General features: G+C 47.1%; 1 protein-coding gene across 1 annotated transcript; it reads right to left on the reverse strand.

The window, feature by feature from the left end:
* Positions 1 to 14,301: 14,301 nt before the first annotated feature.
* On the reverse strand, positions 14,302 to 15,587 carry LOC123144141 (uncharacterized). Its single transcript, XM_044563178.1, has one exon. The coding sequence runs from the start codon at positions 15,534 to 15,536 to the stop codon at positions 14,862 to 14,864; it is 675 nt and encodes a 224-aa protein (XP_044419113.1). The 5' UTR covers positions 15,537 to 15,587; the 3' UTR covers positions 14,302 to 14,861.
* Between the last annotated feature and the right edge of the window lie 4,466 nt (positions 15,588 to 20,053).

Consider the following 20,053-nt stretch of genomic DNA (forward strand, 5'->3'; position numbering starts at 1 on the left):
TCTTCTTTAATAAATCCATTAAGGAATGCAGTTTTGTTTATCACTTTGCCATATTTCATAAAATGCGGCAATTGCTAACATGATTCAGACAGATTTAAGCATAGATACGAGTGAGAAACTCTCATCGTAGTCAACACCTTGAACTTGTCGAAAACCTTTTTGCGACAATTCTAGCTTTGTAGATAGTAACACTACTATCACTGTTTGTCTTCCTCTTGAAGATCCATTTAATCTCAATGGCTCGCCGATCATTGGGCAAGTCAATCAAAGTCCATACTTTGTTCTCATACATGGATCTCATCTCAGATTTCATGGCCTCAAGCCATTTTGCGGAATCTGGGCTCACCATCGCTTCTTCATAGTTCGTAGGTTTGTCATGGTCTAGTAATATAACCTTCAGAACAGGATTACCGTACCACTTTGGTGCGGATCTTACTCTGGTTGACCTACGAGATTTAGTAATAACTTGATCTGAAGTTCCATGATCATCATCATTAACTTCCTCACTAATTGGTGCAGGAGTCACAGGAACAGATTTCTGTGATGAACTACTTTCCAATAAGGGAGTAGGTACAGTTAACTCATCAAGTTCTACTTTCCTCCCACTCACTTCTTTCGAGAGAAACTCCTTCTCTAGAAAGGATCCATACTAAGCAACAAATGTCTTGCCTTCGGATCTGTGATAGAAGGTGTACCCAACTGTCTCCTTTGGGTATCCTATGAAGACACATTTCTCCGATTTGGCTTTGAGCTTATCAGGATGAAACTTTTTCACATAAGCATCGCAACCCCAAAATTTTAAGAAACGACAACTTTGGTTTCTTGCCAAACCATAGTTCATACGGTGTCGTCTCAAACGGATTTAGATGGTGCCCTTTTTTTACGTGAATGCAGCTGTCTCTAATGCATAACCCCAAAACGATAGTGGTAGATTGGTAAGAGACATCATATATTGCACCATATCTAATAAAGTACGGTTACGATGTTCGGACACACCATTACACTGTGGTGTTCCAGGTGGCGTGAGTAGTGAAACTATTTCACATTGTTTTGACTAAAGGCCAAACTCGTAACTCAAATACTCTTCTCTACGATCAGATCGTAGAAACTTTATTTTCTTGTTACGATGATTTTCCGCTTCATTCTGAAATTATATGAACTTTTCAAATGTTTCAGACTTCTGTTTCATTAAGTAGATATACCCATATCTGCTCAAATCATCTGTGAAGGTCAGAAAATAATGATACCTGCTACGAGCCTCAATATTCATCGGACCACATACATCTGTATGTATGATTTCCAACAAATCTGTTGCTCTCTCCATAGTTCCGGAGAACGGCGTTTTAGTCATCTTGCCCATGAGGCATGGTTCGCAAGCATCAAGTGATTCATAATCAATTGATTCCAAAATCCCATCAGTATGGAGTTTCTTCATGTGCTTTACACCAATATGACCTAAACGGCAGTGCCACAAATAAGTTGCACTATCATTATTAACTTTGCATCTTTTGGCTTCAATATTATGAATATGTGTATCACTACGATCGAGATCCAACAAACCATTTTCGTTGGTGTGTATGACCATAGAAGGTTTTTATTCATGTAAACAGAACAACAATTGTTCTCTAACTTAAATGAATAACCGTATTGCAATAAACATGATCAAATCATATTCCTGCTCAACGCAAACACCAAATAACACTTATTTAGTTTCAACACTAATCCCGAAAGTATAGGGAGTGTGCGATGATGATCATATCAATTTTGGAACTACTTCCAACACACATCGTCACCTCGCCTTTTACTAGTCTCTGTTTATTCTGCAACTCCTGTTTTCGAGTTACTACTCTTTAGCAACTGAACCAGTATCAAATACTGAGGGGTTGCTATAAACACTAGTAAGTACACATCAATAACATGTATATCCAATATACCTTTGTTCACTTTGCCATCCTTCTTATCCACCAAATACTTGGGGCAGTTTCGCCTCCAGTGACCAGTCCCTTTGCAGTAGAAGCACTTAGTCTCAGGCTTAGGTACAGACTTGGGCTTCTTCACTTGAGTAGCAACTTGCTTGCCGTTCTTTTTGAAGTTCCCCTTCTTCCCTTTGCCCTTTTCTTGAAACTAGTGGTCTCGTCAACCATCAACACTTGATGTTTTTCTTGATTTCTACCTTCGTCGATTTCAGCATACCTTCGAAAGAATTGACCGAGGAGCCGTATGAGGTGAAAATCTCATGTACGGTTCTGTAAAGGGACAGTAAGGGTGACTGCAGGAAGAGTGAACTAGTAGGCTTCTTGATCCTCCAATCAGTGGTAGTCACAAAGCAAGAGCTCGGGAATTACTTTCGTCATCCCTTGCATACTATAGTTCATCACGAAGTTCTACTAACTTGGTGATGGTGACTAGAGAATTCTGTCAATCACTATTTTATCTGGAAGATTAACTCCCACTTGATTAAAGCGATTGTAGTACCCAGACAATCTGAGCACATGCTCACTAGTTGAGCGATTCTCCTCCATCTTTTAGCTATAGAACTTGTTGGAGACTTCATATCTCTCAACTCGTGTATTTTCTTGAAATATTAACTTCAACTCCTGGAACATCTTATATGGTCCATGACGTTCAAAACGTCTTTGAAGTCCCGATTCTAAGCCGTTAAGCATGGTGCACTAAACTATCAAGTAGTCATCATATTGAGCTAGCCAAACGTTCATAACGTCTGCATCTGCTCCTGCAATAGGTCTGTCACCTAGCGGTGCATCAAGGACATAATTTTTCTGTGCAGCAATGAGGATAATCCTCAGATCACGGATCCAATCCGCATCTTTGCTACTAACATATTTCAACATAATTTTCTCTAGGAACATATCAAAAATAAAACAGGGAAGCAACAACGCGAGCTATTGATCTACAACATAATTTGCAAAATACTATCAGGACTAAGTTCATGATAAATTTAAGTTCAATTAATCATATTACTTAAGAACTCCCACTTAGATAGACATCCCTCTAATCCTCTAAGTGATCACGTGATCCATATCAACTAAACCATGTCCGATCATCACGTGAGATGGAGTAGTTTCAACGGTGAACATCACTATGTTGATCATATCTACTATATGATTCACGCTCGACCTTTCGGTCTCCGTGTTCCGAGGCCATATCTGTTATATGCTAGGCTCGTCAAGTTTAACCTGAGTATTCCGCGTGTGCAACTGTTTTGCACCCTTTGTATTTGAACGTAGAGCCTATCACACCCGATCATCACGTGGTGTCTCAGCACGAAGAACTTTCGCAATGGTGCATACTCAGGGAGAACACTTATACTTTGATAATTTAGTGAAGGATCATCTTATAATGCTACCGTCAAACAAAGCAAGATAAGATGCATAAAGGATTAACATCACATGCAATCAATATAAGTGATATGATATGGCCATCATTATCTTGTGCTTTTGATCTCCATCTCCGAAGCACCGTCATGATCACCATCGTCACCGGCGCGACACCTTGATCTCCATCGTAGCATCGTTGTCGTCTCGTCAATCTTATGCTTCTACGACTATCGCTACCGCTTAGTGATAAAGTAAAGCATTACATGGCGATTGCATTTCATACAATAAAGCGACAACCATATGACTCCTGCCAGTTGCCGATAACTCGGTTACAAAACAAATCACATCATGTCTTGACCATATCACATCACAACATGCCCTGCAAAAACAAGTTAGACGTCTTCTACTTTGTTGTTGCAAGTTTTACGTGGCTGCTACGGGCTTAGCAAGAACCGTTCTTACCTACGCATCAAAACCACAACGATAGTTTGTCAAGTTGGTGCTATTTTAACCTTCGCAAGGACCGGGCGTAGCCACACTCGGTTCAACTAAAGTGAGAGAGACAGACACCCGCCAGTCACCTTTAAGCAACGAGTGCTCCGAACGGTGAAACCAGTCTCGCGTAAGCGTACGCGTAATGTCGGTCCGGGCCGCTTCATCTCACAATACCGCTGAACCAAAGTATGACATGCTGGTAAGCAGTATGACTTATATCGCCCACAACTCACTTGTGTTCTACTCGTTCATAGCATCAACGCATAAAACCAGGCTCGGATGCCACTGTTGGGGAACGTAGTAATTTCAAAAAATTCCTACGCACACGCAAGATCATGGTGATGCATAGCAACGAGAGGGGAGAGTGTTGTCCACGTACCCTCGTAGACCGACAGCGGAAGCGTTATCACAACGCGGTTGATGTAGTCGTACGTCTTCACGATCCGACCGATCAAGTACCGAACGTACGGCACCTCCGAGTTCTACACACGTTCAGCTCGATGACGTCCCTCGAACTTCGATCCAGCCGAGTGTTGAGGGAGAGTTTCGTCAGCACGACGGCGTGGTGACGATGATGATGTTCCACCGACACAGGGCTTCGCCTAAGCTCCGCAACGGTGTTATCGAGGTGTAATATGGTGGAGGGGGGCACCGCACACGGCTAAGAGTCTCAAGGATCAATTGTTGTCTCTGGGGTGCCCCCTGCCCCCGTATATAAAGGAGCAAGGGAGGAGGAGGCCGGCCCTAGGAGGGGGCGCACCAAGTGTGGAGTCCTACTAGGACTCCCTAGTCCTAGTAGGATTCCACCTCCCATATGGAATAGGAAAAGAGGAAGGGAAAAAGAGAAGGAAGGAAGGGGGCGCCCCCCTTCCCTAGTCCAATTCGGACCAGACCAAGGGGAGGGGTGCGGCCACCCTTGAGGCCCTTTTTCTTCTTTCTCGTATGGCCCAATAAGGCCCAATACGTATTCCCGTAACTCTCCGGTACTCCGAAAAATACCCGAATCACTCGGAACCTTTCCGAAGTCCGAATATAGTCGTCCAATATATCGATTTTTACGTCTCGACCATTTCGAGACTCCTCATCATATCCCCGATCTCATCCGGGACTCCGAACTCCTTCGGTACATCAAAACTCAATAAAACTGTCATCGTAACGTTAAGCGTGTGGACCCTACGGGTTCGAGAACTATGTAGACATGAACGAGACACGTCTCCGGTCAATAACCAATAGCGGGACCTGGATGCCCATATTGGCTCCCACATATTCTACGAAGATCTTTATCGGTCAGACCGCATAACAACATACGTTGTTCCCTTTGTCACCGGTATGTTACTTGCCCGAGATTTGATCGTCGGTATCTCGATACCTAGTTCAATCTCGTTACCGGCAAGTCTCTTTACTCGTTCCGTAACACATCATCCCGCAACTAACTCATTAGTCACAATGCTTGCAAGGCTTATAGTGATGTGCATTATCGAGTGGGCCCAGAGATACCTCTCCGACAATTGGAGTGACAAATCCTAATCTCGAAATACGCCAACCCAACAAGTACCTTTGGAGACACCTGTAGAGCACCTTTATAATCACCCATTTACGTTGTGACGTTTGGTAGCACACAAAGTGTTCCTCCGGTAAACGGGAGTTGCATAATCTCATAGTCATAGGAACATGTATAAGTCATGAAGAAAGCAATAGCAACATACTAAACGATCGAGTGCTAAGCTAACGGAATGGGTCAAGTCAATCACGTCATTCTCCTAATGAGGTGATCTCGTTAATCAAATGACAACTTATGTCTATGGCTAGGAAACATAACCATCTTTGATTAACAAGCTAGTCAAGTAGAGGCATACTAGTGACACTCTGTTTGTCTATATATTCACACATGTATTATGTTTCCGGTTAATACAATTCTAGCATGAATAATAAACATTTATCATGATACAAGGAAATAAATAATACTTTATTATTGCCTCTAGGGCGTATTTCCTTCAGGCGCAGCCCCTCCCCTTCCCCTATATATACTTGAGGTATTTGGGGCTGCCATACACACGAGAACCTCTCTCTCTTGGCACAGCCCTATCTCTCCTCCTCCTCCTCTCCTGCGGTGCTTGGCGAGGCCCTGCGGGATTGCCACGCTCCTCCATCACCACCACGCCGTCGTGCTGCTGCTGGATGGAGTCTTCCTCTACCTCTCCCTCTCTCCTTGCTGGATCAAGGCGTGGGAGACGTCACCGGGCTGCACGTGTGTTGAACGCGGAGGCGCCGTGGTTCGGCGCTTAGATCAGAATCAACCGCGATCTGAATCGCTACGAGTACGACTCCCTCATCCGCGTTCTTGCAACGCTTCCGCATTGCGATCTACAATGGTATGTAGATGCACTCCCCTTCCCCTCGTTGCTAGATTACTCCATAGAACGTAGCAGAAATATAATAATAACCATTTATTATTGCCTCTAGGGCTCCGGCGTGGGGACAATTTGTCCCTCGGCCGGCAAGCGATGGGCCATTCACTTTGCCAAATATCCGGCCGCCCGGAGCTCAGTAATGTCCTCCTCCTTGACGGAGGAGACCATCCACTTGCCCTGACCACCGGATCCGGACATGGTTGCTTGAGTGGAAAGGAGGTGAAAACTTGGGTGCTGGAGCTCGAGATCGGGAAGGCGGAGACGGAGAGAAAGCGTGAGAAGAGGAAGAGGGGATCCTTATCCTCTTATAAAGGCAGCAAACATTAAACGCCTCCTCGCTCGCCTTAAGATTCGCCTATTCCCAAAGGTTGTGCAAACTGCACGGTTGGGTTACCCATGCCCGCATTGATGAGAATCCCGCAATAAGGGGACACGATCTGTGCTTTGACAAGACGTGCTAGCGACCGCGTCTTGAAACATGGGACAAACGGTTCGAAATTATGACCGAACGGACGTAATGCAGAAAGTTGTTAGCGGATGGAACTCATGTGGAATATATATATTCTCTCTGCGGTTGTGCATGGTGTGTAACAGGTCCGGATACAATCATCGCGTCCGAAGACTATCTTGGAAGTTCGGAAGAAGGGGAACCCGCCTTGCAATGCCGAAGACAATCTGCGTGCCGGACTCCTCGTCATTGAAGCCAGGTTCAGGGGCTACTGAGGGAGTCCTAGACTAAGGGGTCCTCGGGCGTCCGGCCTGTTATCCATGGGCCGGACTGATGGGCTGTGAAGACACGAAGACCGAAGACTATACCCGTGTCCGGATTGGACTCTACTTGGCGTGGAAGGCAAGCTAGGTGACCGATTATGAAGATTCCCTCTTATGTAACCGACCTCATGTAACCCTAGATCTCTCCGGTGTCTATATAAACCGGAGAGGATAGTCCGGATAGGACAGATTCATTACCATATACTCATAGCTAGACTTCTAGGGTTTAGCCATTACGATCTCGTGGTAGATCAACTCTTGTAACACTCATATTCATCAAGATCAATCAAGCAGGAAGTAGGGTATTATCTCCATAGAGAGGGCCTGAACCTGGGTAAACATCGTGTCCCCCGTCTCATGTTACCATCGATCCTAGACGCACAATTCGGGACCCCCTACCCGAGATCCGCCGGTTTTGACACCGGCATTGGCCGCCTGTGCAACCGTGTGGTGTGGAGAAGGCGTTGATGGACTGGTGCCCGTGTAACAATATGATGCGGAGGAGCAGGTGGTGGTCTGGGTGCCTGTGCAACTATGTGGTGCGGAGGAGGAGGTGATGGCTTGCGTGTATCATCATGCGAGAATGGGAGAAAGATGAAGAGATGGGCGGGGCATGTGGCGTGGTGGTGGACTGACGGCGCCCATGCAGCCATGTGACGCAAGGAGGCGGTGATGGGCCAAGCTGACGCTAAATGTGCAGGTGTGCGATGGTACATCACTTTGATACGCGTGAATATAGTTGGCCGCATCATTAATTTCCCTCGTACCAGTTGTACATGAGCGGCATGCAACCCTTTATTTCTTGCGAAAAAGTAGTCCCTCTGATCTAAAATAATTGTCGTGGTTTTAGTTCAGAGAGTAAGTGACACGTAACTCATCAAGTGTTGGACAAACATAGTTGGATGGTTGACCCAAACAGTAAAGAATACCTACTATTGGATGGTTAGGACGACATTGGTATCCCCTGCCCATCAGAGTTCAAGTCCCAGACTTGACATTGGTGCTCGCATTTTTCTGGATTTATTCCAGGCCTTTTGATGATTTGCGTTTGGCGGGAGGAGACGTTCTCGTCGACTATGAAGGCGTCTGTGGCGACTTCATCAATCTCAAGATAATGTGCCGACTCAGTCTTTAAGAGATGCTCATAGGGATAGGGTGTGCGTGCATGTATTCATATGTATGAGTCTATGCTCGTATATGTGAGTGACTTCGATTGTACCGTGTTAAAAAAATATCTACTCACATAGTAAGAGACTGTGGTTTTCCAAAGAAAAACTAAGTGATTGTTCCATAAAAATAAGAAACGTGGTCACTTGACCCTTCCCAGCCCCGGAGCACTCATAGCGCATACAATCGAGGGACCTTAGATATTGTAGTGATATGGATAGATTTCGTCAAACTTTTTTTCGTGGGCAACTTTGGGTGCGATGGAGGCAACTATAGTGCTATAGGGAAGCAGCTTCATATTTTTGGCCTAGTAGGACTGCCTATTAGGTTGGTTTGCGTAAAAAAAATAAGAAAATCACACAAAACATAAGGCACCTTTAGTGCTACATACAAAGCAACTTCACTGCATTATGTGTACCTGTAAATTTTGCTACATTATCCCAACTTGCCTATCATGACTGCTCAGTTGCCTATTGTTGATGATCAGTTGCCGATTGTTGATGCCCAGTTATCTATAAATACTAAATTGCCTACCATTGATGCCCAGTTGCCAGCTGTTGGTAATTAGTTGCCTACTATTGCTGCTCAATTGCCTAACTTTATGAACATAGTTGCCTGCAATAGTGTGAAGTTGTTTACCGTTGTTTTTTAAGTTGCCTACAAACAGTCTGAAGTTGCCTAGATTGACCACCAAGTTGCCTACCATAACTAGCAATAGCAGACACAAGAGTATCAGCTAGACGACTTCATAGTAGTATACGCAATTTAGAAACAATGACATATGAGCATGAATAATATGCAACTTAAGTACTGGTGAGGAAGTTAGAAGAATGTTAGATAAATTTAATTAGGACCCAAAATGCAGTGAAGTTGCCTATTTTTTGCAGTAAAGTTGCCTCTATTATAAGAAAAGTTGCTTACAAAGGCAATGTGATTTTATCTACCTCCTTTTGAACTTGTTCTCTATTACTAGTTAGTTGCTTATTGTTGTTAATTAGTTACTTTTAACGGATCGAGGTTGCTTCTGTTAAACTCGCCTCATCTCGCATTAAAGTTGTTTTTGGAAAAAAAAATCATCAAAACATATCCATGCGGGATTTAGTTTTAAAGAGCTCGTCGCGACCTGGCTAGCCAACACTAGCGCTCAGTACAGTTGGGGGGCGCAAACTCCCCCGAAAAAGGAAGGCACAAGGTTCTCATAACATCCATCTCAACATAGTTTTAAACTTTCGAATCATGATAGACAACTTAAATCCCACAAAAACTTTTCAACATTGTAGCCAACTTAGGTCCCTTGATGGACAACCTTTATAGTATTGTAGGCAATCGAGGATCACTCGCAGAAAACTTGACAACTTGGTTTTTGAGGTAGGCAACTTAGAAGCCATGTTAGAAACATTTGCACTCTATGGTAAGCAACGTTTGCACTATGTGATGTATGCAACTTAGCCACCATGGTAACCACCTATTACACTACTGCACACAGCTAATTAGGAGGGTACTAGGCGAATTCACTTATACACACAATTCAATTCATATAGCATCAAAGTTGCTCATGTTTAGCACTAAAGTTGCCTCATCCAGCATCAAAGTTGCTTTTGAGAAAAACACATCAAAACATATCCATATGAGATCTAGTTTTGATGAGCTCGTCATGACACACCCAACAGTGAAAACGGTTCTTCAGTCTGACACTCGGTTCAAAAGTTGTAGCTTTTTGAAAAAAAATGAAACGGAATAAATAGGTGATTGCAACACATACATGCACACTGGCGCTGGTTATTCACATGCATGTGGGCGCGGTCCCCACACTCTGTCACCGTTCGCTGTCTTAAATAATCACATGCGTTAGCACATGCATGCATCAGACGGCTTCGATGCATACGCTCGGGGGCTCCAATTAATACAGCTGCTAATAAATATGGGAAAAATCTATGCCGCGTGAACATGACGTTCGTTGGAGTCTCCCTCCAGTGAATTGTCATTAAATAACATTTCCGTTCCTTTATCAGTTGCAAAGAACCAAAAGAAGACACACAAGCTGACAACCATGATGTGCGCATCACTGTACACATACGTGCATACACAAACATATGTCCACAATAGATTCCTTTCAGCGTGTGTTTGAAATCGCAAGCTAGTAAAAAAAATTGACGTGAATGGCAGGAGCTCTGTCTTTGCTTTATAGTTTTTTTTTCGAGAGTACGCAAATTGCGTACCTTAGCTTTATAGAAGAGAGAAAATAATGTACAAGAGTGTTACAATCCTAGCCACCAGTCACAAGCCGACAGAGGCCATGGCAAACTCCAACTCCACACACTATGATAACTCCTCACACAATGTTGTCAACTCCCCACCCACCCGCTGTCGCCCACATGCGCAGCTCATCAAGAATCCTAGATACTAACTCAGAGGCGGAAATAGATGGAGTCGCCGGGTGGAAGACTCGAGCATTTCGTTGCTTCCATAATTGCCAACACACCAGAATCACCAGGCTATCAAAAGCTTTACGGGTCTCCTTGCGAATCAGCTTTCGGGTGCTACCCCACCAAGATTCCAAGTTATCGTTCGCCACTGGCGCTAAGGTTGGCGCAGCCCTAACGCTGGTCAAGATCATGTGCCATACCTGTCGTGAATAGACGCACTGGATGAGTAGATGTTCCACGTTGTGTTCCTCCTGGTCACACAGATAGCAAGGGGAGGGGTCATCCTATAACCCATGTCGTAGCCTCCGGTCAGATGTCCAGATTCTATGTTGTATCGCGAGCCACAAGAAGATTTTGCAAGTGAGGGGTGCCCAGCATTTCCAAATCCATCGCGCGTAGGCCACCCTGATTGCACCTTTGAATAGCATTTGATAAGCTGAGGCCGAGGTGTAAACTTGCTTGGAGTTCCAGGGCCATATCGCCTCGTACCTTTGAGTAGGATCAAGATGTGTTGTAATGGCAATCTCCCAGAGCTTGATTAACTGAACTAAATCGTCGGTGGTAAGCTCTCCTGAGATGTCCGCGGTCCAGCGGTGGTTCAACAGTCCATCATACACTGTCCGCTTGTTCACCGTCTGAGTGCGAACCTTGCTCCATATGCCCGGAGCAATCTCCTTAGCAGTTCCACCATCCATCCATCTATCCTTCCAAAACAACACCTTGTTGCCATCACCAAGTTTCCAATGCACTAGGCTGTCAAAAGCCCTCTGAACCTGAGGATCGCTCGCCATCGGTAGCCCATGCCAGGGTCGGTTCGAGTCAGTACGCCTGAGCCACTCCCAACGCAATCTTAATGCCAGGCCTTGACGGTATAAATCAAGCAGCCCAAGGCCACCTAGGTCTTTAGGCCTGCAAACTCTTTGCCAAGCCACAAGGTATTTTCCTCCATGAATCACTTCCGACCCTTCCCAAAAAAATGCTCTGCACCGTTTATTGACTTGCTCAATTGCCCATTTAGGAGCATCTGCTATGATAAGATGGTGAGTGGGGCGCGCCATAACTACGTCATGCACCAGCACTAACCTCCCTGCCCTAGTGATCAGCCCTTTTTGCTAGCCTGGCATGAAATTAAGCACATTGTCCACAATCGGCTGCCACTCCGAGCACGTCAATTGCCATATGGATAGCTGCAGCCCCAAGTACTTGCAGGGGAAAGACTCCATGCTCCAGGGCATGGCACCCTCGACCAGCTCCTTGTCACCATCCTCATCTCTAATCATGATGGCCGTGGACTTAGAGTAATTTATGTTCATGCCCGAAGCGATCCCGAATATGTGCAAAGCCTCCTTGACAAATCTAAGATCCGGAATGGTTGGTCTAACAAATAATACGACATCATCCGCATAGATGGAGAGTCTTTGCATGGGGGTGCAACCCGGCATCTTGCTCAAGACTCCACTCTCCTGTGCTCTCGTGATTAGGGATGTGAGGACATCCATGGCAATAACAAAAAGCAACGGCGAGACCGGATCTCCTTGCTGAAGCCCTTGAGCATGAGAGAATTTTTGCCCCGCATGTCCGTTAACCACCACGCGTGAGCTGGCCGTAGAAAGCAAGATCGCAATCCAGGACATCCAAGTGTCTGAAAACCCCTTGGCACGAAGAACCTCAAATAAGAATGGCCAAGATAAGGTGTCGAACGCTCGCGAGATATCCAACTTGAGTAAGACACCTTTTGCTCTCCGACGATGTAGGGATCTAGCCACCTGTCTCACTAGCAAGAAATTGTCGTGTAGATTCCTCCCCTTGATGAATGCCGATTGGTTGGCGTGGACGAGCTCATTCATGCGCGGCCGCAATCGATTTGCGAGTAACTTGGAGCCGATCTTGGGCAAGCTATGAACCAAACTGATGGGACGGAAAATCTCCCACACGACATGCGCCGGCCTTCTTAGGGATAAGAGTGATCAGGGCTTGGTTTAGTCTTCCAAAGCCGCGGCCGTTACCAAGAAAGAGATGGTGGATGGCGGCAAGCAAGTCTCCTTTGATAGTGCTCCAAGCCTTCTGAAAAAAGAGGCCAATAAACCCGTCCGGGCCCGGCGCGCGATCCGCTGGCATGTCCTTGATCGTGGCCCAAACCTCCTCCTCCGTAAAGTACACGTCCTGATCCAGTAAATCCACCGGCTGGATCCCTAGAAACTCTAGATCAATGGTGTTCTCGCGCCCTCTTGCCGAGCCAAGCAAGTGTTTGTAAGTTTGGAAAAAAGATTTCCTCCTTGCCGTGCTGATCCGTGATAAGGTTACCATCATGCATGATCGCCGGTATAAATTTTTTTGTCTTCCTGCCATTTGCCATGAGGTGAAACAGCTTGGTACTAGCATCTCCTTCCTGAAGCCATCGAAGTCGTGTGCTTTGCTTTATAGTAGGGGGAGAAAAAGGGTATAGAATGGATTCCCCTTCGGGGAAGATCCGAGTTCAAACACTCCTACATCAGTGAACTGATAATCACTCAGACAAATTAAAACAAAACTCTCACACTCTCTCCCTCCAGGCTTCCCTGAAGCACCTAACGTCCTCTTGAATTAGTCCCGTAAGAGCAAAGGCCGAAACGTGCCAACATATATCGATCCGAGCTAGTAAATTTATGACCATCAGATATCGGTATACACCGAAACGCGCCAACATGTGCGTAGGTTGCTACGATACAAACACTTGAATTGCCATGCTTCCCCGGCTTCATCGGCAGTTCATCACTCAAGCTGTAATTATTACTTACGCCCTCCGTTCAAAAATACTTGTCGGCCAAATAAATGTATCTAAATGTATTTGAATTCTAGATACATCAGTTTTTATATATTTCTCTGATAAGTATTTTCAGATAGAGGGGTATTATTTTGAAGGAAAAATCAAACAGTATTTTGTACGCACCGCTATACAGATGGCAGGGCACATACATATGTATCTCGCGGTCAATGTAAAACGGGCAGGCCACACCATGCCAGGTCGCCAGCAAGCGCTGGCTGAGACACAAACATTTGGGCATGACGCAAGTCACCGCACATATAGCTGCTTAATCAAAAACCAAAAACAGGTATACACAACTAAAAGGAGTTGCAGATCAACTTATGGTTAAACGACTAGAAGGATAGTGATATCTTCGGTCCATCAGAACTAAAGTTAAATACATGTTTTGTGGCTTCCGCAACACCTCACGTTCCAGTACTCCACAAGCAAAGCCCGGGCGGCTGGATACGACGACGTTCATTATCTGCTCCAAAAAATTTAATAAGTAGATAACGATATCACACATGCATTTACCGATCCACCCCTCTACGCGTGAAAGCTTGACCCCACTGAAAGACTTGCGTGTGCAAGGAGGCAAAACATTAAGCATGGTTAATTTATTTTAGCTGATTAACTAAGCTAACTCGAGTTGGGTTGGACTTTTCCCAGTGTCGGTTTAGACGACGGTTGTGACTTTGACCTGCCGTCAGCGGGTCGTCATGGCACATGTGTCAATCGAGCTCCCAGTGGACCCCACATATCTACATTCTGTACAGGCTCAACGGCTGAGATCGATAGCCCGCAGGTCAGTCATCAGTTTTTTTTTTCACAGAATGTAGTCATCAGTTAATTAATCACGGTAAGGAACACGGTACATGGGCACTCGAATATGTTAGTCAGAGAACAAATTAAGGAGCTGATATCTTATCTTTTAAAAGATGAACAGTTACAGGCGGCAGGCACGGCTAAAGAAAGAGACACATTTATTTGAGAAAACAACATGTGATCAATTAGGAGCGGCGACTTGACCAGCAGTGGTGGTACTATAGTACAGTAGATGCATGCATGGTGGTGGTTGCAGTTCCCAACTTTGCTTCCGAGACAAGCTAAGGCGTCCAATCTAGAAGGAGGAGAAGATTCCTCGCTATCAAGTTGTTGCCGCTGCACTACACGACACACCGAAAGCTAAAACTATTTACATGCCTTCCGTTTCACATGCACCTAATCAACTGTAGCTGAACCTGTAAAGTGTGTGGTGGCTACTATTACAACTAGTTATTACTGTCTTAATCAGCTAGCCTTTGCTTCATCCCATCCCTCTCTACAGCAAGGCCAGCAAAAATTAACCTTCGAAACAGCAATCGTCGTCTTCCCAGAGCGGAGAAAGCTAAGCTTGCTGTTCTCTCTAGCTCTCTGATTAAGTGTACCTTAATTGATCAACGGGGTATGGGGTGGAGTGGTGATGTGATCATCCGAAGTTGTAGCCATTGGGGGTGTTAGTGGAGGCCGGCCGGGGCAGCATCTGCGCCGCCTGTATGCTCTGCAGCAGCAGCCTGTCCTCCGCCGACGACTCGAACCCGTGCAGGAACGACATGTCCGCGCCGCCGCCCCCGGCGTGCATGCCGCCGTAGTCGCCGTACTGCTGCTGCTGCTGCGGCCGGAAGAGCTGGCTCTGCTGCTGCTGCTGCAGGGACGACGTGGCGGCGGACGGGCGGTGGTGGCCGAGGTGGTCGAACGACATCACGGCCGAGGTCGGCGACGGGCGCACCGGCATGCCGCCGCCGAGGCCGTAGTCGCCGCCGCCCGCGCCGAAGCTGATCACGGGCCCGCCGCCCGCGCCGGCCGGGCCGTAGGGGCCGGAGGGGATGCCGGTGAACTGCTGCACCATGGCGCGAAAGTTGGTGGTGTCGGTGTTGAGCAGCGTGACGGGCGCCCGGCGCGAGGCGCGGGACCTTCGCCGCGCCGGCTTGCCGACGCGGCCCCCCTCGACCCCGGGCGCCGACCTCATGGGGCTCCCGCCGCCTGAGCCCCCGGACGTCGGGCTCGACACCGTCACCACGCTGCCCTCCGCCGCCGCGGCCCCATTGCCGCCGACGCCGTAGATGCCCGCCCAGTGGCCCATGTTCGCGCCGGTGTCGCCCATGGCACGCAGTAGCACTGACCGCAGTAGGAGGGAGGAGTAGAGTTCTCGAGGCGGACGGGGAAGGCGTCTACTTATAGGAGACCCGCGACGAGTCAAAGGGGGTGCTCGGGGAGACAGCCCACCGTTGGATGGAGAGGACGGGTGATCGGACGCGGGCGCGGGCGTGGGGTCGCCTTCTGGAACGTGGCTGACCCGCGCGGGTTCCGCGAAGCGTCGCGCCCGAGGTGGCGGCCCACTAGCGAACGGGTCGTTGGCGCGGGGCCCGCCTGCCCGCACCAGCGAGCCCCCGGCGATGGCGCCGTTAACTCGAGGCAGCTGAGCCGATTCCTACCTCCCCTACTCTCTCTCTCTCTCTCTAAAAGGAAAAAAAGATGTTTGAATTGGGTCGCCTGCGCCGGCTTGCGTGACGGAGTGGCGTCGCTGTTGGTGGCGCCGGCCGCCGGAAGCACGACCGTCCTGTCGGGCTCGCCGCAAGCTAACGCTTCATGGCCGCCGGTCAGCCGGTGCACTGCAAGCACGCGCGGCGCCTCCGTGCGAAGCGCACGTCCACTTGTGGCGTGCCAAATCGAGCACGCGCGTGGACGACCTCTGTCTCTTGTGAACGAGATCCGGGAGACGCAAAGATTTAGCCGGCAAACAGTGGTCGCTTTTCACGCTCCGTCGATGGGCTGTCCGCGCTTTACACAACATGCGTTCTTTTCATCTTCTCTTTTTTTACGTGTGTGAACCGGCCGGGGGGCGAAGGAAGAAGAGAGTAGACGAGGGAATATCGTGGCACGCAGGCAAAGCGAGAACGGTCGACCGGGGCCGCCGCGAAGCTTCCACCAGCTAAAGGCCAAAGCCGACGGACGGCGACGTGCATGGCGGGACGTGCGCTGAAGCTAGCACCACTGTGTGCGCGCGCGCTGTGACGTTCGTCGGCACGTGCCCCTTTGATCGGATCCCACTTGGACGACGACGAATGTGCATGTCTACACTACACGGGCGGCCGGTGGATCGCGGGGAGGATTGCTATTGTATGTCTTTTACTCCGCCTCGGTGGTTCAAATGCACCGGGAACAACAACTCCATGTCCACCGGACATTTCACAGGACATTCGGATGCATGTGCACCGGGAACAAAAACTCCATGTCCATAACAATGATCGGCTATAATTAGAGGAAACAGGCTAAACCATAGGCCAAGGGCATGATCTCTACCCACTGACTATTAATAAACGGTGAAACAAGCAAACAAATGCACCGTCAACTCACCAAGCACATTGACACGCCAATGAATGACAACGAAATAGTCCCCACACGCGTCATGGCATCCTCACACCCTTCATTGAGTGAGCCAGATCCGGCGTGGCCATCCCAAGGAGGGAGGTGAAGATCCCAACAGGCTTCCGAGGAAGCACATAAGACACAATGGCCATGCACCTATCATCCTCACACATACATTTTGTCTTGTTAGTTTGAGAAAAGAATGTGGCAAAAGACATCACAAGATTAGAACTAAGTGGTAAAATATGACAAGAGCTTTTAAATGAGATACCTGTTGGCATAAGCCGTGACTTGATGAGTTGATGGTGAAAGATGAAATTTACTCAAAGAAAAATCTTATGCAAAAAGTGAGAGTTAAAAGTGCACATTTAACCGGCATATGACCCTTGCTAGGTATAAGCCAATTTTAAAACGTCTTGAACTTGTAATCTTATATCGATGTGACTATATAAGCCAGCTGATTTATTTATTTTTCCTGTGCAAGTCAATTTTGTCACTTGTTGGATGGGCCATTGTTTTCCCTAAAGACCCTCATTTTCTTCTTCCTCTTCCAGCGGCTTGCCTCCATGCCTCTTCTTCGGCTGCAAGGTCGCGCCTTGCTACCACTCGATGCACTGTCCCTACCTCCGACGAGGTCCGCATAATCCGAGCGGGGATAAACAACTAAAAGCCCTCCTCCTCCACCCGCAACGGTCAAGTCACCGCCCCACGCCGTCTCCATTTACGACTCATTCCCTGCCCGGCCTCGAAGTTCCGCCTTGCCTCCTTTCCTTCTGCCTGAAAATCAGCTTTATATCAAATGTTTTTTTATGGTGACTTACACCAATTCAAGTTTGAGACCCCTTACAAATAACAGGCGCGAGCTTGTATACGACGCCAAACATGAGTTTGCGGACAGATCCCAAACTCCCAACATGTTTGTGTAAAGACAACAGTGCATAGAAGCCTACTTGGTTGCACTGGCCGGTCAACAAGATTTGGTGCGGCCAAAAACGACAGGCTTTGCCGTCTTTAGGAGTATTTTTTATTTTTGATCGCCTGGGTTTGCACGGCTCTGACTAGTTGAAGGTCAAAGGAAATTAGACCCTCTCTAGTGGTTGGTGGTTTCAGTTGGTTCAACGCGATCGTGACTGCCCAGCACATATGGATGCATTTACAAAAAAATAGTTAATTGGCAACGTGTATAAAACATCCTACTACCTGGCCACATGTACATGTTGTCATGTTTTTGGGTACGATCCTCTAATTATTTTTTTTAGGAATATACAGGCGTCGAGAGAGGGAGAGAAATAATCTACAGGATGCAGCTCTGCATGTCCTGGCTCGGCTCGGCTCGGCTCAAGGCACCGGAAAGGAGCGGCACGGCTTCGGTGGCGGCTGGGCCCATATAAGCCGACGGACCGGCGACGTATACGTATGAGCTGACGTGATGGCACGAGTCAAGGAGTTGACTCGATATTCTTTCCTCGCCATATTCTACTGCTAGCGCAGAAGACTGTACTACTAGCGTTCTCAATCAACACTTTGATTACTGTTGTTAATTAGTAACGTTGTTTTAGTTTAAATTTAAACTAAAACAGCACCACTTATACTTCTGAGTACATGGTTATGGCATTGGGGTTTGCAGTCTACTGGCTCTACTCCAGAATGAAATACACGACCACCACTGTTTCAGTTCAAACTTTATTGGCCTAATAACAAAAGGAACAAGCTTAATCTACATAACACAAGACCGACACTTTTAATCCACATCAGTCAAACCCTCTTTTCCGTTTGTATGATTTGGATTTTGCGAGTACATATTCCGGTATGTATATCCCACTAGCACGAAAAAGCTGTATGTCGAAGTCGAGTGAAGATCGCGCCATCTCGCGCCCGCCTGTCCGGTTCCTCGGAGAAAACGACCCGTCGCATTGCCGTTTTACCACATGTGGGTCGGACAAACACAAGAAAATCCAGAGGATGGTGAAAGGATAAGGGCTTGGTTAGGTTAGGATTTGGTGCGGGGCGGGCCCCCACCAGGAACTTGGTTGACCTTTCAACCCTTGATTGGCGGGGAGGAAGGAGGCAAGGAACCGGTCAGGATGGCTCACTGGCCAGCTAACTTAACCGCCCCCAACTTCTTCAGTCTCTGCGTGCTCAGTGCAGTCTGCCGGAGTCTGAGGCTAGAGCATCCAAGCAAGTAAAAGAGTAGTAGGGTGGTTGCTAAGCGTACACGTTGAAAGGCTACGCGCCCTACGATCGGGTCCCGTTGAAAGTTCAAGTCGCAGTTGTGCGGCCGCGTGAATTTTCAACAATTCCATTCGTGCATGTGCGTATATATAATGTCGTGTGTTGATCGACAGGTCTAAGCCCGTGCCTGGACGTTTCTGAATGGGGTCTTCTTAACTAGGCAGCCGGCAAAGGAGGAACATTTTCCTTTTGAATGTTTTGACGACTTGCTGGCCACGGTTGCCGCGCGGTAGAAACGTAAATTTACTATAAAAGGGCACCGGTGAAAAGTCGTGTGGTATCATTCTTCGAAACTGTGTTCTGTGTATTTGGATTCTTCGAAACTTTTGGCTCAAAATTCTAGGGAAAAAAAGATGCATGGAAATCCGAATGAACAACGTATCTTCAGAAAAAAGAAAAGAAACATATAGTCTTTCTTAAGTACGATACCACGCAACTTTTGCATACGTAGTCAAACTGTCAAAGGGGCAAACTTTGCTTAATTACTAGAGTAGAATTTGAGTTCCATACAGACTTAGGGTGCAAGCATCCCATGATGTGCGAGTAACACGGTAGACAGACGTCACGCTGAGGTTGAAAACCCACTTGACTTATGTTCTACAGAAATCAAGTTCACAGAACCCAAATCAATCCTCAAACTGAAATCTGCAACATCTGGAAATCGCAGACTAGAGAAGATAATGTTTCTTACATCTGCTTCTGAATCTTTACCATCTTCGCTGTTGCTACATTCATCACGAAATGTAATTCCATACATATAAAAAGACGTGGCCTTGATGTTTTCTCACAGGCCTAGTGCAGCAATCGTATCAAGTCGACTGGAGGTGATTCAAGAAAACAAGCAAGAACCAGAGGTAGATTAGGCTTTCGTTGTCTGAGAAGATCTGTTTACCATGTATACAGCTCGCCAGACAGCGAATTCGCTGACCGCAAAAGGTCGCTGAAACGTGCTGTCTTGGCTCCAACTAATGCAACATCAACAGCAAAAATTTCAACTAAAAAAAACCCATAAAAATTCCA

The sequence above is a fragment of the Triticum aestivum genome, chromosome 6D (genome assembly GCF_018294505.1).
Source record: "Triticum aestivum cultivar Chinese Spring chromosome 6D, IWGSC CS RefSeq v2.1, whole genome shotgun sequence".
Lineage (NCBI taxonomy): Eukaryota > Viridiplantae > Streptophyta > Magnoliopsida > Poales > Poaceae > Triticum > Triticum aestivum.

Excerpts from the sequence above, each read along its gene's own strand:
- LOC123144141 (XM_044563178.1), bottom strand. The coding sequence starts at position 15,536 with ATGGGCGACACCGGCGCGAACATGGGCCACTGGGCGGGCATCTACGGC.